The following is an 18,810-nucleotide window of genomic DNA, read 5'->3' as shown; positions in this document are numbered from 1 at the left end:
CTATTCAAGAGAATTACTTTATATATAGTCAATATAGGCAAAGAGTTAATTTTTTTAACATTTTCTAATGGTGGTGTGCCTCGTGATTTTTTTCATGAAACAAGTGTGCCTTTGCCCAAAAAAGGTTGAAAAACACTGGTCTATCCCACAGTAAAATTCCACTGTGGAAGCAGCTTCTGTGAGGTGCCAGACTGTCAGCTCATGCCTTTCAATTGAACAGTATTAGCAATGTGCCTTGCATTAATTGAAAACTAAAGGGACCACAAGAGGGACTCAGAGTTCTCTTTTCACTGAATTTTTTAGTAGGAAATTAACAACATTCTATTCTTAGGCACTGATTGTGGTTGGGGTGTGGCTTAAATTAGACACACACACACACACACACAAAACCCATGGAAGGTAATTTAGTAATGTAGCAAGAGCACAAAAGGGAGCCAGTCAGAGTCTTCTGGATTTCTGAAAGATTTTATGTGGTTCCTTTCCAAAACAACAACCTGTGTGAGAGTATGACTCATAGGGACACATTCAGTTTGCTTTGTTGGTGGGGGCTAGATGTCTTGAAGAGGGTGCTTCAGTCCACAGGGATTTCTCACAGTAGTGCTAATGGCATCCCCAATCTTTCGTGCCATGCTGTCGCAGATGCCAAGCCGCAGAGTGGGAAGCTGCCACTGCAACATGCCTTGGCGTGCTTGTTTCGAAAGTTGTGTCTTCCTGTTTGTATTTACAGCCATCACAATCATTATATCTTACATTTGCAGTGTTGCTATAAAAACCAAAATGTTTGCATTCATAATCATATTTGTTTATATATATGTTTATATATATTGTTGTAACATGTTGTTACTTAATAACAAACTTCATTTTGAAGTGCAATAAGATTTCATGGGTTATCCATGCATACTGACAACGTACATACATTTAGTGTATGACAGCGAAGCTACCTGTTTTTGTATCCCTTTTGTTTCACACAATGGAAATGTGAGTTACCCCCTGTTTTTAGGTTAATGCCTTAATAGCAAAGGTCTGTTGGAAAGTTATTAGTTGTCCAAGTCTTCCATAGTGATCAAAGATGTATTGGTTTAATCGTGACCACCTCCCCACCTAATAAAGACTTTATATGGTTTGCAGTAGTTTGTGTGTGTTATTAGGTGGGGGGAAACAGGCTGGGTTTCAATTTAGTTCCATGGGCCTGTTGTAGGTTGTAGGAATAGGTGGTCTTTTGAACCAGTTCAACTCAATCCATGAATCTTGAACTAAAGCAAAATTCTCTTTGCGTAAGGAGCAAATTAATATCCCACCATGCGAGCTCCCACCTCTGGTTTGATTTCATATGGGTGAGACATTGACCACCTCAGCCACTGTCTGGAAGGACAAGGCCAATCTAAATGTGGCATTGTAGATGATAAAGACATATAGTTTTATATGTAGATGGCACTGATGGGGAAGGTCACAGGCCAGGTTAGGACCATGGGAGAGGGTGCTTTGCCACACCCATGGTCCCATTCGGAATCCCTGGCTATTTTTTTATTGCTAATGGGAGGAAAGTTCCAATTGGCACAATGGCCACTTTCCTTCCACTCTCTCTTGAAAGAAAAGAAAGAAAGAAAGAAAATATTTATAAATCAACTGTATACTTTACATATATTACATGTTTACCATAAAAGTACACTGTAGTGTTCAGTAGGCATGCGTGCCCTGCTCGATTAAGTAAACTTCTTAATAAATCTCAATTTCAGATATGCGATAGAGAGGAAAATGATTGTCATGCATATAAGAGCCACGTAATTCATCATCATGCCCAAGAAAGTCATGTCAATGCCTTGCATCTTCAGATATTCTTCTCCAGTGCATCTAGCAAACAGAGGTTGAAAGGCCGAAGTTTTGTTAGAAATGCATTGTCCCTAATTTTACCTAGTTTTCTTGTTTTGCTCTCAAAGCTGTTTCTTAATATAAGTCAGAAGAATGACAACAAAAGATGGAATACGAAGAAGACATTGCTATTAGTTGATTGAGGATGACACAGACACTCCACGCATACAGACACACACCCTACTCTAAGACACTAATGCAGTGAAGCCTTCCTCTCCACTCCACTACAGCCCACTTCTAGGATCTCTTCTCTCCCATAACTGGCCACATCACCTTTCACCTTTGGACTTTTATAGATGCTGGGTTATATCCAGCTGTGCCTCCTTTGTTCATGCAAGGCTCCATGGGTGGAAAGGGAGCAGGCAATTTTTGCAAATTTCCTCTTTGTCCTGCAGTTCTTTGCACAGGCTCTGCCTTGCTGTTCCAAAGCATCCCTGCAGAGGAAAGTGGCAAAAATCTTCTGTTCACAAGGTTTCACTAGAGTGAAGAGCCTTCTGTAAGCAGAGGAACAGAGCTGTATGCAACCCAGTTTATAAACCCATCTCATCCTTGGCACTTTAGCAGCTGAGTTCCCAGCCCAGTGCCGGTATTGTGCTCTCCAACTCCTTTGTAAATGGAGGTGGGCTGAGGAAATAATACTAAAGGAGATACTGTATATACTTGAGTATAAGCCAACTTTTTCAGCACATTTTTTGTGCTGAAAAAGCCCCCCTTGGCTTATACTCTAGTGAGGCGGGTGGCGGCGGAGAGACTAGTGGCCCACCTCTCGCAAGGGCAGGAACAGGAGCCGTGGTTGGGAGACGTGCAGCACAACACCTCACCCAACCACAACTCCTATGCCTGCCTTTGTGAACAGCAGAGGCAGCAGCAGAGGGATGAGCGGTGAGAAAGGGCTCCTTTCTTGCTGCTCGTCCCTCCACTGCCACCGCCTGCCTCTCGCAAGGGCAGGCATAGGAGCCGACAGCGGCAAAGGCGATGGCGGGCGAAGGAGCAGCCCGAAAGCAGCCATTTCGGGCTGCTCCTTCCTCCTCTGCCAGTTTGTGGCATGGTGAACTGGCTTATACTCGAGTCAATAAGCTTTCCCAGTTTTTTGGGGGGTAAAATTAGGTGCCTTGGCTTATATTCGAGTCCGCTTATACTCGAGTATATACGGTAGTATTGTACACTCCACTAATGGAGAAAGGAGCAAGCAGTCTTCAAAGAATGATTTTTTTTTTTAAGGCTTGAGGTTGGAAGGTGAGGAAAGGGTAGAAGAGCAGCTGCCTCTTGCTATTTGTCCCTTTTTGCAAAGGGCCAACTATGTACTCCCATTCAGGAATGGGAGGTTGGGGAGGCTATGCTTAGCCTCTATTTAGTGGGTGTGTATGCTTCTGAATACCAGTTGCTGAAAATCAGAGGAGGGGAGGTTGCTAGAAGAGCCATTGGCCTGATCCAGTGGGCTCTTCTTGAGTTAATTCTAGTTAAAAAGGTAAAGGACCCCTCGACAGTTAAGTCCAGTCAAAGGCGACTGGGGTTGCGGCGCTCATTCGCTTTCAGGCCGAGGGAGCCTGCGTTTGTCCACAGACAGCTTTCCGGGTCATGTGGCCAGCATGACTAAACCGCTTCTGGTGCAACGGAACACCGTGACAGAAACCAGAGCACACGGAAATGCCGTTTACCTTCCCGCCACAGCGGTACCTATTTATTTACTTGCACTGGCGTGCTTTCGAACTGCTAGGTCGGCAGGAGCTGGGACAGAGCAACAGGAGCTCATCCCGTCGCGGGGATTTGAACCACCGACCTTCTGATTGGCAAGCCCTAGGCTCTGTGTTTTAGACCACAGCGCCACCCGCATCCCCAGTTAATTCTAATGTGCAAGAAATCAGCTCCAAACAACTGTTAAATAAACTGCAGTATCTTTTTTTTTTTTAGCTTACTGTATAGCGCAGCTGTTTGCAACATTCCAAGTACTTACATGGTAAACGGACTAGGAGCGATGCAGGTTACGTTGACCCCTTCTTCAAGTTCTGAGCAAAACTTAAGCCCAGTAAATTCATTTACTTGCAAAGCCTTTAAAGACAAACAAAACTTAATTACTTGCTTGTTTCTGTTGTTGTTACCTGAGGTTTCCTTATTTTCACACCTATGGAAGAGGCAAAATGACAAGAAGAATTTCAGTCTTGTTAAGGATATGAAAACATTGCACATTTTATTTACTTCTCAGTATCCAGAGATCCCAAAAGTAGCTGAGATTTCTCAGTTTGGCTGTCAACCGCTGTGTGCATTAAGAGGCAACCTGTCTGAACAGCCTCACTTGCTTTCAGGCACTATTTTTTGCCACAAGTTACCGGTAATATACCAAGGATCTATTGGTGCTTTTAAGAACGTAACTGGAAAACGTTGCATAACAAATCCTGTAATTCACACACACCCTTTGTAGCAGAAAACCCTATTTCACCTGAAGTTTTATGTGCATTTCATTTCATTTATTTGATTTATTTAAGTTCTCCAAGTGACTTACAGCAAAAAAAAAGATATACAGTATATATTACCATCGGGGAAAATCATATATTATCATAGAATCATCGAGTTGGAAGAGACCACAAGGGCCATCCAGTCCAACCCCCTGCCAAGCAGGAAACACCATCAAAGCATTCCTGACAGATGGCTGTCAAGCCTCTGCTTAAAGACCTCCAAAGAAGGAGACTCCACCACACTCCTTGGCAGCAAATCCCACTGTCGAACAGCTCTTACTGTCAGGAAGTTCTTCCTAATGTTTAGGTGCAATCTTCTTTCTTGTAGTTTGAATCCATTGCCCCGTGTCCGCTTCTCTGGAGCAGCAGAAAACAACCTTTCACCCTCCTCTATATGGCATCCTTTTATATATTTGAACATGGCTATCAGATCACCCCTTAACCTTCTCTTCTCCAGGCTAAACATACCCAGCTCCCTAAGCCGTTCCTCATAAGGCATCGTTTCCAGGCCTTTGACCATTTTGGTTGCCCTCCTCTGGACACGTTCCAGCTTGTCAGTATCCTTCTTGAACTGTGGTGCCCAGAACTGGACACAGTATTCCAGGTGAGGTCTGACCAGAGCAGAATATAGTGGTACTATTACTTCCCTTGATCTAGATGCTATACTCCTATTGATGCAGCCCAGAATTGCATTGGCTTTTTTAGCTGCTGCATCACACTGTTGACTCATGTCAAGTTTATGGTCTACCAAGACTCCTAGATCCTTTTCACATGTACTGCTCTCAAGCCAGGTGTCACCTATCCTGTATTTGTGTCTTTCATTTTTTTTGCCCAAGTGTAGTACTTTACATTTCTCCCTGTTAAAATTCATCTTGTTTGCTTTGGCCCAGTTCTCTAGTCTGTTAAGGTCATTTTGAAGTGTGGTCCTGTCCTCTGGGGTATTAGCCACCCCTCCTAATTTGGTGTCATCTGCAAACTTGATCAGGATGCCCTCAAGCCCATCATCCAAGTCATTGATGAAGATGTTGAATAAGACTGGGCCCAAGACAGAACCCTGTGGCACCCCACTAGTCACTTCTCTCCAGGATGAAGAGGAGCCATTAATGAGTACCCTTTGGGTTCGTTCAGTCAGCCAGTTACAAATCCACTGAATGGTAGCATTGTCTAGCCCACATTTTAGCAGCTTCTTTACAAGAATATCATGGGGCACCTTGTCAAAGGCCTTGCTGAAATCAAGATAGGCTACATCCACAGCGTTCCCTTCATCTACCAGGTTTGTAATTCTGTCAAAAAATGAGATCAGATTGGTCTGACATGACTTATTTTTCAGAAACCCATGCTGACTTTTAGTGATCACAGCGTTCCTTTCTAGGTGCTCACAGACCGTTTGCTTAATGATCTGCTCTAGAATCTTTCCTGGTATTGATGTCAAGCTGACTGGGCGGTAATTGTTTGGGTCTTATATGAAATATTAATATTTCATATAATTTTTTTTATAAAAAAGCCATGCTCAAAGAATAGAGCAATACTCAGACCCACTAATTAACAAATGAACAAAATCTCAATCTCCCCCTAGTCCAAAAATCATTCACATCAAACTAACAATGTGAGCGGGGGAGAGGGGGATATTTGATTCTAATTAAACCAATAACAGACAGCACTGTGCAGTTCACAGCCTATATCACTAGATGTCGCTGTGAGATCACTTTTCCACACTTTTGTTTGTCTTGTGATCTCAAGTGACAGGTCCAAAAGGGGTGGGGGGGGGTGTTTTTTGTTCCCACAGCTCATCATGTAGGCGTCCAATTCACAGCATTCACCCTCTCATTTAAAAGAAAATGGTGTGGCAAGTGTGCTTGTGCCCAGTTCACACATTCAGTAACCAGCGTATGGCAAAGGCTTAATATGTGAAGTCGTCTATGTAGTAAATGAGAAAGAGGGCAGGCGTGCACTTCCACCATCAGAAACAGCCTTCCTCCATTCCCAAACCAGAGCCATCATCCAGGCAGTTGCTTGATGAAACGAGAAGGGACTTAATATTTCTCCAAGAGCAGAAATCACTGAAGGTACATCAATGCCATTGTTGTTGTTTTTAAAGAAAAAAACCCACCTGCCACGCTAGGGTCCTAATCCAGATTGGTCCCACACAATGGCATTTTAAATGCCTGCATTTAAAATTAGTGAAAGTAACATGCAGTGTTTAATAAAAATGTGTTTGCTAAACAGGCAAGCATGTTTTTATTAAACACCTGCACATATGGTTCAGCTTTGAGAGACCTTATCATACTGTATTTTATGTAAACTGCTTGGAAGTTTGGGTGTTTAAGAAGTATTTAAAATCAAGAACAGAGTCAGTGTTGAGGGGAAAGACAGCATTCTCTGGTCAGTTATATGAATTTGCAGCCGGGGTTATGATAGCTGGTGGAGAGTTCTAAACTTCCAGAACCATTTCTAAAGAGAAAAAAGCGAAAGGCTAATACCTACATTCAGGCCATAGCGCGGGATACTGAAATACTTCAGCCACAGCAACCAAGGTGAAATGGTTGTGATGTTCACCAGCACGCCAGAGAAAACCTACAAATGGTAATAATAATTTTAAAAGACAGGGAAAAGTCAAACTGACAGAAAGGAAATTCACCCAGAGCTCTTAAAGAATTTCAGCCATTTCCAGAATTCATTCTCATTGCCGTGAAATATACACAAGTGGATTTGTGGATTTCATGTTTACCGAGAAGTTATTCCTCTGGAGCGCCCATCATCAGTAAGCATCTACTTTTTGAAGTTCAGCAAACTGAATATGTGTTTTTTATTCACCGCCCCCATTTCAGGGGTGCATCGTAAGTTCGTTTAATGGCAGTAAACATTTTTCCTGATGGAATGAATGGCTATTCGTTTTCTATGGGATAAAGAGTCTTAGATAGGACACCATCTTTGCAACTCCCGTTACAAAGATGTCTGCAAACATGGCATGAAGGCTGACAACATCAACCATGTGGGAATCCCTTGCAGATGACCACAGAGCCTGGAGACAGACAGTCAGGTTGCACATCCATAGCAGTGGCCAGAACAGGAATGACCGCTGGGAGGATTGCAGAGCTAAGAAACCCCATGGTGCATCTGCAGCAGCACGCCTGGATGCCTTCATCTGCCCCAGCTGCAAAAAAATAATAATGTCTCTCTCATACCCATCTCAACAGTCACAGCAGGTGCTCTAACTTTTCACAGTTTGACTTCACCCCAAAGGGGCACTGTCTCCCAAGACAGATGGAGGAGTCTTTTAGCCACTGAAGGCAAACATGCTCTCCTATGAATCATCCTGTTCATGTGATACAACTTTGGGTGGTGGCTGAAATGTGGCAACGTGGCCTCTTTTTTTTTTGCATAATATTTGTCTAAACATTCCCACCCTCACCCAGCAAAGAAGGAGGGGAAAGAGAAGAATCAACCAAAACTCACAATCATAAAAACAAAGCAAATATTTATGATGAGGTTTGCAACCGACGTGACGTTTTGCCCTGTTGCTATTGCCAGAGACATGGAACTGGCTGCGTAGGCGACTAATATAACAGTAATCATCATGGTAAAGAAGGCTACCACAGTTGGCCTGAAACCTGAAATAGATTAAAAATGTTAATATAGTGGTACCTTGGTAGTCGAATGGCTTGGCTCCCAAACAAATTGGCTCCCGAACACCGCAAACCCGGAAGTGAGTGTTCCGGTTTGCAAATGTTTTTCGGAAGCCGAATGTCCGATGTGGATTCCACGGTTTCTGATTGAGTGCAAGAAGCACCTGCAACCAATCAGAAGCCACACCTTGGTTTTCAAAGTGATTCAGGAGTCGAACAGAACGGATTAAATTTGAGAACCAAGGTACCACTGTAGATGTACATACTCAGCATCAAAATTTTGCAATGCAGGCTTCCCCATGAGCAAAATTGTACACTGCAGCTTTGCACTAGCATATCAACCTTAATATCATAGCTGGTTTTAATTGTCAATAAAGAGCATTGTTGACTGTAATGCTTTTGGTCCTTACATGTATTGTAAACAGAACACAGAATGCAATGTTCTATGATCTTGTTACCTGAAAGGCCAATAATTCACCTTTTTTGCAGCAGCTGCACTTTGGGTCAACATTTTCATCCAGCTCTTCACCACAACCCTGTTCAATCACTGTCCACTCAGATCACATCTATGTATATGTGACATCTGTATTTGGAGTCCAGTGTGCATCACTTTCATAAATGCATAAGAGCTGTATTTATCCTTTCAATGCCCAGTCCCCCAGCTCAGGAGAACCTTTTGGAGCTTTTTGCTATCCCTTTCTGCTTTAACCACCCTAATTCTGGGGTGAGTGGGTCTTAATGAAATCCACAAGCTGATACACAGTGGTTGAGGGGGCTGCCAAGATATGGGGGTTAGCAGGCCTCTCCTACTCCACCTCAAGCATTGGGTATGTGTTTTATATTATTGCTAATTTAGAATTAACCTATTATATATTTTACATCAAAAGTGAGATTTGGTTGACAAAAGGAAAACAATAACTTTACTATTTATTTCCAGAGGAACATACATGTTAGTCTCTTACAAAAAAACAACCAATGCATTTGTGGTGCCTTAAAGACTAACTAATTTTTTTATGGCATAAACATTTCTAGTATCAAGTCCACTTCATTCCTCAGTTGCTGGCACGGGAGGGTGTGTCTGAATACACACATGGTTGTAAGTGGCAAAATAAGCATATTGTGCTTTCCAACAACAGTGATATGCAACAAACAATCTGCCTGCCACCATCTAATATCTATATTAAGGGAAAAGGAAACATGACTTTTGCAGTATACTTGCCTATCAAGAAATAATTTAAGGAAGTGAGGATGATGCCAGGTAAAGTCCTCATGGGCACCATATCAGCTATTATCTTTGAGAAGAAATATGCAGACACTCTATAGTAGCCACTTATATATTCATGTCTGCAACACAAAATACAAAACATTCAGGACTTGCACAACCAGCAAACAGATTCATAAATGGCAGCAGTTTTCAATCTAATTTTCAAACTAGTGCCAGACATTCCCCAGAAGTTTATTTTATCTATTTAGAACAGTTATGCCCTGCTTTATAGACTTGTGAGGGTGTCAAAAGTGCTTTATGAAAGATTTTCCCCAATATAATCACATTCAGCTTTACTATCAAGAACAGAAATAGCATGGTGTCCAGATGGTGCCAGGATTATTCACAATGGGTCAGTGTGTCTGGATGTTAACCAGGAGGTTGGTGGTTCAAACCCACCAAGGGCAAGATTCTATCATTGCAGGGGACTGGACTAGATGATCCTTGGGATCCCTTCCAACTCTACAGCTCTATGATTATATATGATTATATCACTACTCTGCAACATGCAAAGCACATATTCTGCCACTTAGCTAGGGCCCCTGAAGCTTTAATGAAAGTGTGCTTGCTCTACCCAGGTCCACAGTGAATCCAGAATGCAACTGCTGAGCTACGATTCACCGAAATGGAATATGGGCTCAACATTCACATATTCCTTAGGAGCCAAAATTGATGCTGTAGAGCAGGGCTGGATGTGGCCCTCAAGGCTCCTTTTTCTGGACCTTAATACTTTCTCCAGGTCACACACCCCCTTCTCAGGCAATAACTGGTTCTTCCTGGCTGAAATGTGTCTTTGAATTATGATAATGCCTCTTGCTTGTCTGGATGGAGGACAGAGAAAGATGTGCTGGGTGTGTAGAAACTAGTCTATGTTTACAACGGTCAAATTTTTGCTCCTCCCACTTTTGCCCAGGCCCTACTCACCACGGGCATGTGACCCTCGCATGGTTGCCCGGAAGAGAATGTGGTCCTTGGATTGGAAAAAGCTTCTCACCCTTGTTTTGGAGAATTCTTTCTCCCTGAACCCTGAGCCCATACAGACAGCCAAACTACAGACTGAGCGCTCTCAGCCAGGACAGCTTGGCCATCTGTATCTCCTTACCAAGTGAAGAGAATGCTTTTATCACAACCAGGGGCTGATAAGTAGTAAGAAGTGTGGCAAACTGGTTGTGAGCATGGGCTCCATGGGTGGAACTGACAGATGAGTTACTCAACCAAAGAACAGATAAGCAAATAAGGCTACTAGCACAAGAGTTTGGTTTTCCATTACACACAGTTTTACCTACATAAATATCCTTTTTTCTGTGATAAATAGTTCAACAGTCGTAATACTATTCAAACACTGATTGGTCGTCAAGAAGAACAAAGCGCCAACTCTACAAGGGAACCCAAAAGTGACAGAATTAGAGATACCAAGGCACAGATTAATTTCTGCATCAATCTGCAATTTTTTTTAAAAAAACTGCGCAAAAATCCTTACGTATTTTTGTGTGGATTACTTCTAACATGCATTTCTGCAAGCAATTTCCCAGTATAATTTAGTTTCGTACATTATTTCTTCTAATATATTTTTGTGCACATTTTAGTCGGAGCAAAACTGAATTGCAGCTTTAGAACTGCATTGCAAAATTTGGAGCAGTGCAAATTTTGAAAGATAGCCGTCCTTCAGTTGGCTTTCTGCTTTAGGTGCAGATTAGGTAGTTTCACAAGAAAATGCATAAAAAACCAAATTTCTCTCTCATCCTTAGATGGGAGAAACAGATGCTTTGAATTGGGTGGCTTAGCTCTGCTAGAGATGAGTGAACTCTAGGAAGCCCTTCTCAGATAGAATCAGACAATATCAGACTTTTTCTAAAAGGGAAAAAAGCCTTGGGTAGAGCTTGGGAAAATTACCTTCCCCTGTCCCATGGTCAAAGAAACCTTTAAGCAAATACATTGGAGTTTGCAGCATAAAATACTTCATAAAGTAATTGGTTACCTAAACTTTTCTGCACATAAATACTAGCCCAAGACGATGCTACATTGCATTCTCTTTTTTTTTAAGCGTTTACTCACCTATTTTGAATGCCAGTGGCATCATTTTTAACTCCAGCGAATACGGATCCTACTATTATTCCCAGAAAAGTGGCAATACATATCTAGTGCGGGGAAAAAATATTTCATATTGAAAACATGCTGTCTTGGGCAGGGAGGAGTGAGGAGCAGAAGAAAACTTTTGAAAAATAGCAGACTTCGTGAAAGTATAATACTGTTATCGGTTCCGTTGCTCTCCTGCTGTGATGATGAGCACTGCACTTTGTTAGGGAAGAATGTTTGTTTCTATACCACACTGGTCATGCCTGGCATACTAGTCCTAGAACACAGGGTTGTATCCAACTAAGTATCCAACTGAGCAGACCCACAGAAATCAGAACCAAGTTAATAATTCCCATTCGTTTCAATCAGTCTAAATAAATGGTGGATACAACCCATACTTTGGCATAGGAGAAACCACAAAAGAAGTAACCATATCACAGTAGGTAACTTATAAAAATGGGCTTTGGACCTTCACTGTAACATAGAACAGGGTTCCCAGACTGTGGTCTGTAGACCACCAGTGGTCCACAAGCTTCATTCACATGGCCCACAGCATGTCTATGGATTTGGGATTCAAAACAGGAGAAAGCACATCCATTGCATTAAATAATAATACTGGTTCTTTAATTGTATTTTTATTCTTTTTTTCTTGAATTCTATGCAACTCCCCCCCCCCACTTTGTAAAATAATTTTTGCTTTAAAATGCTACTAGAAATAATAACAACTTGAACGACCCAACTTGAATTTGAAAAGAAAACCTTCTACTAAATGTTTACAAGGTAAAATCCAACAGAGATGTGTTTAAACTCTGCCAGATTTTGGAACAAACCAGGTATTGTTAAACACATTTATAAAGGTAAAGGTAAAGGACCCCTGACAGTTAAGTCCAGTCGCAGACGACTCTGGGGTTGCGGTGCTCATTTCGCTTTACAGGCTGAGGGAGCCGGCGTTTGTCCGCAGACAGTTTTTCCGGGTCATGTGGCCAGCATGACTAAGCCGCTTCTGGAGCAACCGAACACCAAAACCAGAGCAGCGCACGGAAATTTACCTTCCCGCCAGAGCGGTACCTATTTGTCTACTTGCACTGGCATGCTTTTGAACTGCTAGGTTGGCAGGAGCTGGGAAGGAGCAACTGGATCTCACCCTGTCGTGGGGATTCGAACCGCCGACATTCTGATCAGCAAGCCCAAGAGGCTCAGTGGTTTAGACCACAGCACCACCCGCGTCCCTTTAAACATATTTATTATACAGAGCAATAAAATTGCCCAGCCAATTTACACACACACACACACACACACACACACACACACATTTATGTGTATCTCTCTATATGAAATATACAGAGAGAAGGAGGGAGAGGACATTATTAAAAAGTATGCTTTGCTTTCTTAAGAACAAGCAAAAGTGATGAAAATCTCAGCCAAGATGACGGTAACAGCCTGTTCAGTCGTGTTTAAGCAGGAGGGATTGCCTGAGCCTTAACACTAAAAGTGCACTTGATACATGGTACCGTAGTGCTAAGGACTTGTTGAAAGGACCAAATGTCAGGGATAATTCTACTGCTAAGCCAGTTGAAGTGGGAAACAAAGATCATATCAAGACCAATTTAAGAAGATTACCCCAAAAAAAGAGGCTTAATGAAATGTGGAGTCTTTTTAAGAATGCATTCAAAATCCATCCCTAATGAGGTTAGGGAGATAGAAATGATTGTGAGAAAAAAGTCAGGCCCATTAACCCTGGGAGATTATAGGTTCTTAAAATCATAATTCTTGTCACAAGGTCAAGCTTTTACAAAGCAATTAATAGGGATCCCCATAATATCAACATACACACACAAAGCTTTTAACTTCACGGCCTCTGAACAGATGATTAGCAATCACTGTGTATCTTTGAAAACCGCTGCACAATTCTAGACAAATTTGCAGCAGAAGTGGAGGTCATAGCAAAAGGAATGGGCACACTGTCTGAGAAGAAACCACAAAAAGCCTTTCAGATAGAATGCCTGCTGGAACAGCAATACATTGCTGTTTGCTGTTTTCTACGGCTCTCTTCAGGCATTATGACCCAGTATTCAGAAAATCAATGAGGAGGACAGCAGGGACGACAATGTTAGCTCTGCCCATGCCTGTCCCTCGTCTTTTCTGTCACGTTCAACTTGCGGATGTTTCTAGTACAGGCGTGTGCTCGAAATGTGCTTCCCAGGGGAAGAAGAGGACACATACAGTTCAGATGTGATTGAGTGGTTGGATACAGAGGAGCGGCGGGAGGCACCAGCTGGGGAACCCCCATGGGAAAAAGCCTTGGAGCCTGGGCATTGGTGGTGGGACAACAATGAGTGGTCAGAGAGAGAAAAGGGAGCTGACTGGGAGGGGGAGTCAGAAGACGATGAAGTAACGGGGTTTAGTGAGCAGGAAGGGGCTGTGCCAGAGAGCAGTCCAGAACCAGAGGCAGAAGCAGAGGATGGAGGCCAAGAGGCAAAGATGAGGCAGGCTGCTGAAGAAGCCAGGGAGTCTCCCCCTCCTGCTGTGACCAGCTCCCTTCCCCACTGGTCTCCCAGAACCCAAAGAGGTATGAAGAGGGCGGAGCAAAGACAGCCAAGACAAAGGAGTCTCAAGAGTGCTTGGGAAGGAGCCAAGGGAGTAGACTTAGAGAGTTGTGGAAAGGTAGGGACCTTCAGTCATCACAACTGCCTCCTTGGGGCAAGATTTGCTGAGAAGTGTTGCTGTGCTCACTAGGCCTGAGCTATTTTGTTTCTTTGAATGGTTCACTTCACTGACACCATGTAAGTTATTGCTGTCCTGCTCCCAACACCCACCCTGACATCATCCCACAGTATATCAAATGTAACTATTCCTATAGCTCTTTGTTATTTAAATTCAATTCATTTTTAAATAGCCCGCATAGCCTCCTAATAACATTGATCTCCCCCGCCAAAAAAAAGGTTAATTTGGGATACCTGGGCAGTGGAATTTTGTGGATTTCCTATCAGATTTTTGAATGTGCGTTTGGACACCCATTTGAGCTGATGAAGAAAGGGTGTTGTGTACGGAATTCCTTTATAAACTGCCGTCTTCTTTTTATCGTCCGAAGACAGTGCATCGAGGTCTGCTTTCATTTGTTTGTAGTAAGCACTTCTGGTAAAGCGTGTGGCTAATGTTAATGCAATGCTGTCAGTGTCTTCCATGTCAGCGTCTTCATCAATGGCTGTTTTGGTTGATAATGAAAACTGAGATTACTCCTTTGCAAATGAAAAACGCTGTGCAAATTAAATCACAGTTTGTGTACTCTGAACTATCTTAGGTTGTGTACAGACTGACCATCTTGCAACAGATCCAAAGCTACTTCTGAGTGAACCCTGAAATGCTGCGTTCCACAGCCTATGGCTAGCATAAATACTGCTGGTGGTAGTTCTATGCCCACAGATCTTTCCATGGGCATCATTGTTTTCCCCTGTTGCTAGCGGAGGAGCTGCTCTACACAGGCAGAGAAGCACCTCTGCCCCAAACTGAAAGCACTCCAGCCGGAGGATCTGGACAGTTAGGACTACTCTCTAAGGTTGCATACATACCATACTTTTAAGGCACATTTAACATACATGACTTCCCCCAAAGAATCCTGGGAACTGCAGTTTGTTAAGGGAGATGAGAATCATAGCTCTGTGAGAGGTAAACTGTATGACCCACAATTTGTTTGGGGAAGTGATGTGCTTAAAATGTAATATAAATGAACAGTGTGCACGCAGCCCAATATTGTCTTAGGGTTGTGACTGATTAGACCAGAAGCTACTTAAATCTGGTCTAGTAACTCTGCCAATTCTATGGGTGGGGTTTTGACAAAAAAGTAGAACCTCCTATCACATTTTAGGGCCAAATGGGTAAGTACTTTAAACAAGACACAGAGAGTAGTAGTTTGGTGCTGATACACACAGTTTCATCAAGGTAACTCTGAAGACTTTCAGAATACTTACGTATTGTAATGATGGTCATTTTACTCATTCCAACAGCAGTTGAATCTTCATTAATGATGTCCAGGAAAAAATCAGCAGGGTTGTTATATGGTTCGCACAAATAACCTGTGAATAAAAGATGGTTTATTTTTACACAGCCAGCAGCTGAGGCAGCTTTAATGAAAATACATCTACAGGTAGTGATGGATCGAACTGTCACTTTCGGTTCTCTCAGTTTCTCATGTTTTCAGTCTTAAATTCAGTTCTCCTCATTCTGTACTCTTCCATTGTCTCCCAAGACAGATGGATGCCAACAAAACTAATGACCTATACTTAGGGGCCACTGTGGTCCCACATAATGAACTGCAACCGCTGCCCACCCCTGGACTGGGTAAGCAGCCATTATGGCCCCTGCCTGGCTAATTCAACAATGGGATCCTCCATTAGATTTTAACTCTTGCTGGATCCAGGAATTTGAAAGGACTCATGCTCAATTCTGGGTCTAATGTTAACATACCACATGATAACTCACCAAGACCTTTGAAGTATGGAAGAGCATTTTCACACGGGCCATGATAAAGAAGCCTTCCAGCAGCAAGTAGCGTCAAGCTGTCAAACAATTTGTAAATAGAGTACCGGGGCTGATGGATTGAGAAAATTATTGTTCTCCCTTGTACCGACATCCTGAATGCAACACAGGAAAGACCGTCAACTACTGTAATTACCTGTTGTTTTAATGTTCCAAACCATTCACAACACACATGGACATAACTATAGATAACAACACTGGGCTCTTGCATTAAGGAGCACTGTAAGAAAAAATCTTACCAAAACTGATAGCCTTCTAACTCAACCCCTTTTCATTTACCCATATCTACTTAGCACGCCACACAACTCACAACACTACCATAACACGTGCTGTCTTGTGGGATCACACCAGAGTTGGAGGCATGGGGGAAAACTATTGCATAAGAAAGTGAATATAAAAGCTGTGACAAAAAAACAAAAAAGGAATGCTGTCTTTAAAAATAATTGCCTTGTTGAAAAACAAACCAAGCCAAGGAACATCAGACTGTCAATATTCCAGCCATGTTGCAGGTCCCCCCCCCCCCGTCCCTTGGTCTGTCTGTCTCTTGCTTCAATCCAGAGTACAGCACATCATTAGCCATAAGATGCAGCCTGCAAGAGTCTAGCACAATTTACTTTTTTAAGAGAAGCAGGACGGCATTGGCTGTGCTGGCATCCAATCCGGTTGTCGGCTCATCTAAGAACAATACTGTAGGGTGCGTAATGAGCTCTAGTCCAATGCTGGTTCTTTTCCTCTCTCCCCCGGAAACTCCACGGATAAAATGGGTGCCAATCTAAGTACAGGAAATGAAGTTTCAAAGTGAGGATCCTCAAAACTATGAAAATGTTTCAGTTAGCACACAGGAAAAATCTCTGGACCTCTCCCCACACCCCATAAGATGTAATCACACCTATCTTTCAGGTACCTCTCTTACAACAGCAGCGGTTGTTTAGGGCAGTTCCTCTCTCGGGGCTCTGAGCTGAGGGGGTGCAAAATATGCCACAACTATGACATAGTGTGCTTGAGAGTATGCGCAGAACAGAAGGCAAGAGGGAGGTGGTGTGAAAATGAGAGATATTCAAGGGGGTGTCAAATTTTGTCCTTACAGTACTCAGGGCACCATTTTACCAAAGTCCACCCCTGCTTATAACACCTCCATTTCCCAAGGCACAGGTCTCTCTGGAACTCAATCCATAACCCTTCCTTCCTTCCTTCCTTCCTTCCTTCCTTCCTTCCTTCCTTCCTTCCTCTCTCTCTCTCTCTCTCTCTCTCTCTCTCTCTCTCTCTCCCCACTGCTGCTCAAACTCTGGTCAGAGAGAGGGTAGGGAAACTGGTTGATGTTATAGACCAGCCAACCTTGGTATTATGTGTTTGATTTCAATGTAACCCACTCTGGGTCTTTTGTCTTTGTACTCTATGCTACCTTCCAGCAAAAGCCTAAGGTTTTCTACACACACTCATCCTCTCTATCTTCCATCCATCTAGGCAGGCAAACCAGAGGCATGAGTATAGTTCAAAGACATTCTAGCACTTGAGGAGGGCATGGTGCAGCACTGGTGAGAGTGTGGGGCCCAAAGAGGGGACGTGGCCTGGGAAAGCCCCAAATACCAGACAGGGCAGTCTGCAGAGCTGCATTTGGTCACCAGGGCTGGGGCTTCCCATATCCACACTACAGCACAGACCCTTCCTATGACAGCAGTGTAATGCTGCAGCTCCAAACTATGCCATCATTGCTGTTCCCAGAAACCACGACAATGCCAGAGTGTGAGGCTTCGCTCCCCAGCCCAGGACTCCTCAGGTTACTCCAGTGGCATAGAAGGGAGATGTGCTGCAGTAGCTCCCATGCTACCAGCATCCCATAAGAAAGGGGCTGAGATAGTCTCACGATCAAGTGGGAATGGGTAGCAAACCATGGGCACTTAGAATCCCTGCAGAGGTAGGCAGGGAGAATCACAGAACTGTAGAGTTGGGTTCCGAGAGTCATCTAGTCCAGCCCCCTGCAATGCAGGAATCTCAACTAAAGCCTCTGTGGCAGATGGCCAGAAGGGCTGCATAATCTGCCAGTATTTATAACACGAGTTCTGACATTAACAATTAACGTTTAGCAGTATTAAATGCCACTACACAGATACCTTGGAGTCTGCAACTTTAGACAAATCCAGTTCCTTTAGAACAGTTTCAACTCTCTCTTTCTTTTCCTTTTTGCTCATAGACAATGGTAGCCGAAGGGCCGCTGAGAACTCTAAATTTTCTCTGACTGTCAATGTTCCCATCACTATGTCATCCTTATTGATTAAAAAAAAAAGTTTTCAATTGAACATTATACTAGGTTTTATCACTACTGCAGAATTGTTAGTACAGTGGTACCTCGGTTTATGAACTTAATCAGTTCCTGAAGTCCGTTCTTAAACCAAATCCATTCTTAAACCGCGGCGCGCTTTCCCTAATGAGGCCTTCCACCACCGGAGCCCTCCCACCATTCGCAAACCAGAACACTACTTCTGGTTTTGCAGAGTTCATAAACTGAATATTTCATTAACAGGGCTGTTCATAAACTGAGGTACCACTGTATGCAATAACATAGTAAAGAAAGTGCTACTGTGCTGGGTCAAGAGAAGAGGCTAATATTTTTTGTTTTATGTATTGATTGATCGCTAAAGGGCACTGAAGGTCAGTTGATGTTACCAGAGCTGGCTGAAGTCGCCTGCTCAGAAGATGATTATTTAATGAGAATTGATGACAGGTGGCTAATAGCTATGGTCCACTCCATATGTTCAGGTACAAGCTAGAATTAAATCAGTTGGGAAACAGCCAGTGCAAGAGAAAACTCTAGCTTTGCAGCCTCCACTATATGCCGCGGGCGGCTGAGCCTGCCGCCTGGTGGCCCTCCCCATGCTCACTCACAATTCTCCAATTGAGTGGGTGGGTGGGATCCATTTCCCAGGCAACAAGCACAGCCCGTAGGCTTTCTTTGCTGCCCAGGAAACTGTTCCCGGGGCTTCCCTGT

The 18,810-nt window shown here is 43.2% G+C and overlaps 1 protein-coding gene across 1 annotated transcript in view; it reads right to left on the bottom strand.

Moving 5' to 3' along the window:
- Nucleotides 1-1,614: 1,614 nt before the first annotated feature.
- The window catches only part of ABCG2 (ATP binding cassette subfamily G member 2 (Junior blood group)), a 49,063-nt gene continuing 31,867 nt past the window's right edge, over nucleotides 1,615-18,810 (bottom strand). Inside the window, exons 13-15 of the mRNA XM_033160617.1 lie at nucleotides 6,807-6,896; nucleotides 3,824-3,918; nucleotides 1,615-1,851 (exon numbers count right to left, since the gene is read on the bottom strand). Of these exons, the coding sequence (XP_033016508.1) occupies nucleotides 1,704-1,851; nucleotides 3,824-3,918; nucleotides 6,807-6,896 (333 nt within the window). The 3' untranslated portion in view covers nucleotides 1,615-1,703. The remainder of the gene's footprint in view (nucleotides 1,852-3,823; nucleotides 3,919-6,806; nucleotides 6,897-18,810) is intronic.

The sequence above is a fragment of the Lacerta agilis genome, chromosome 9 (assembly GCF_009819535.1).
Source record: "Lacerta agilis isolate rLacAgi1 chromosome 9, rLacAgi1.pri, whole genome shotgun sequence".
Classification (NCBI taxonomy): domain Eukaryota; kingdom Metazoa; phylum Chordata; class Lepidosauria; order Squamata; family Lacertidae; genus Lacerta; species Lacerta agilis.
This window is presented reverse-complemented; position numbering and strand designations above follow the sequence as displayed.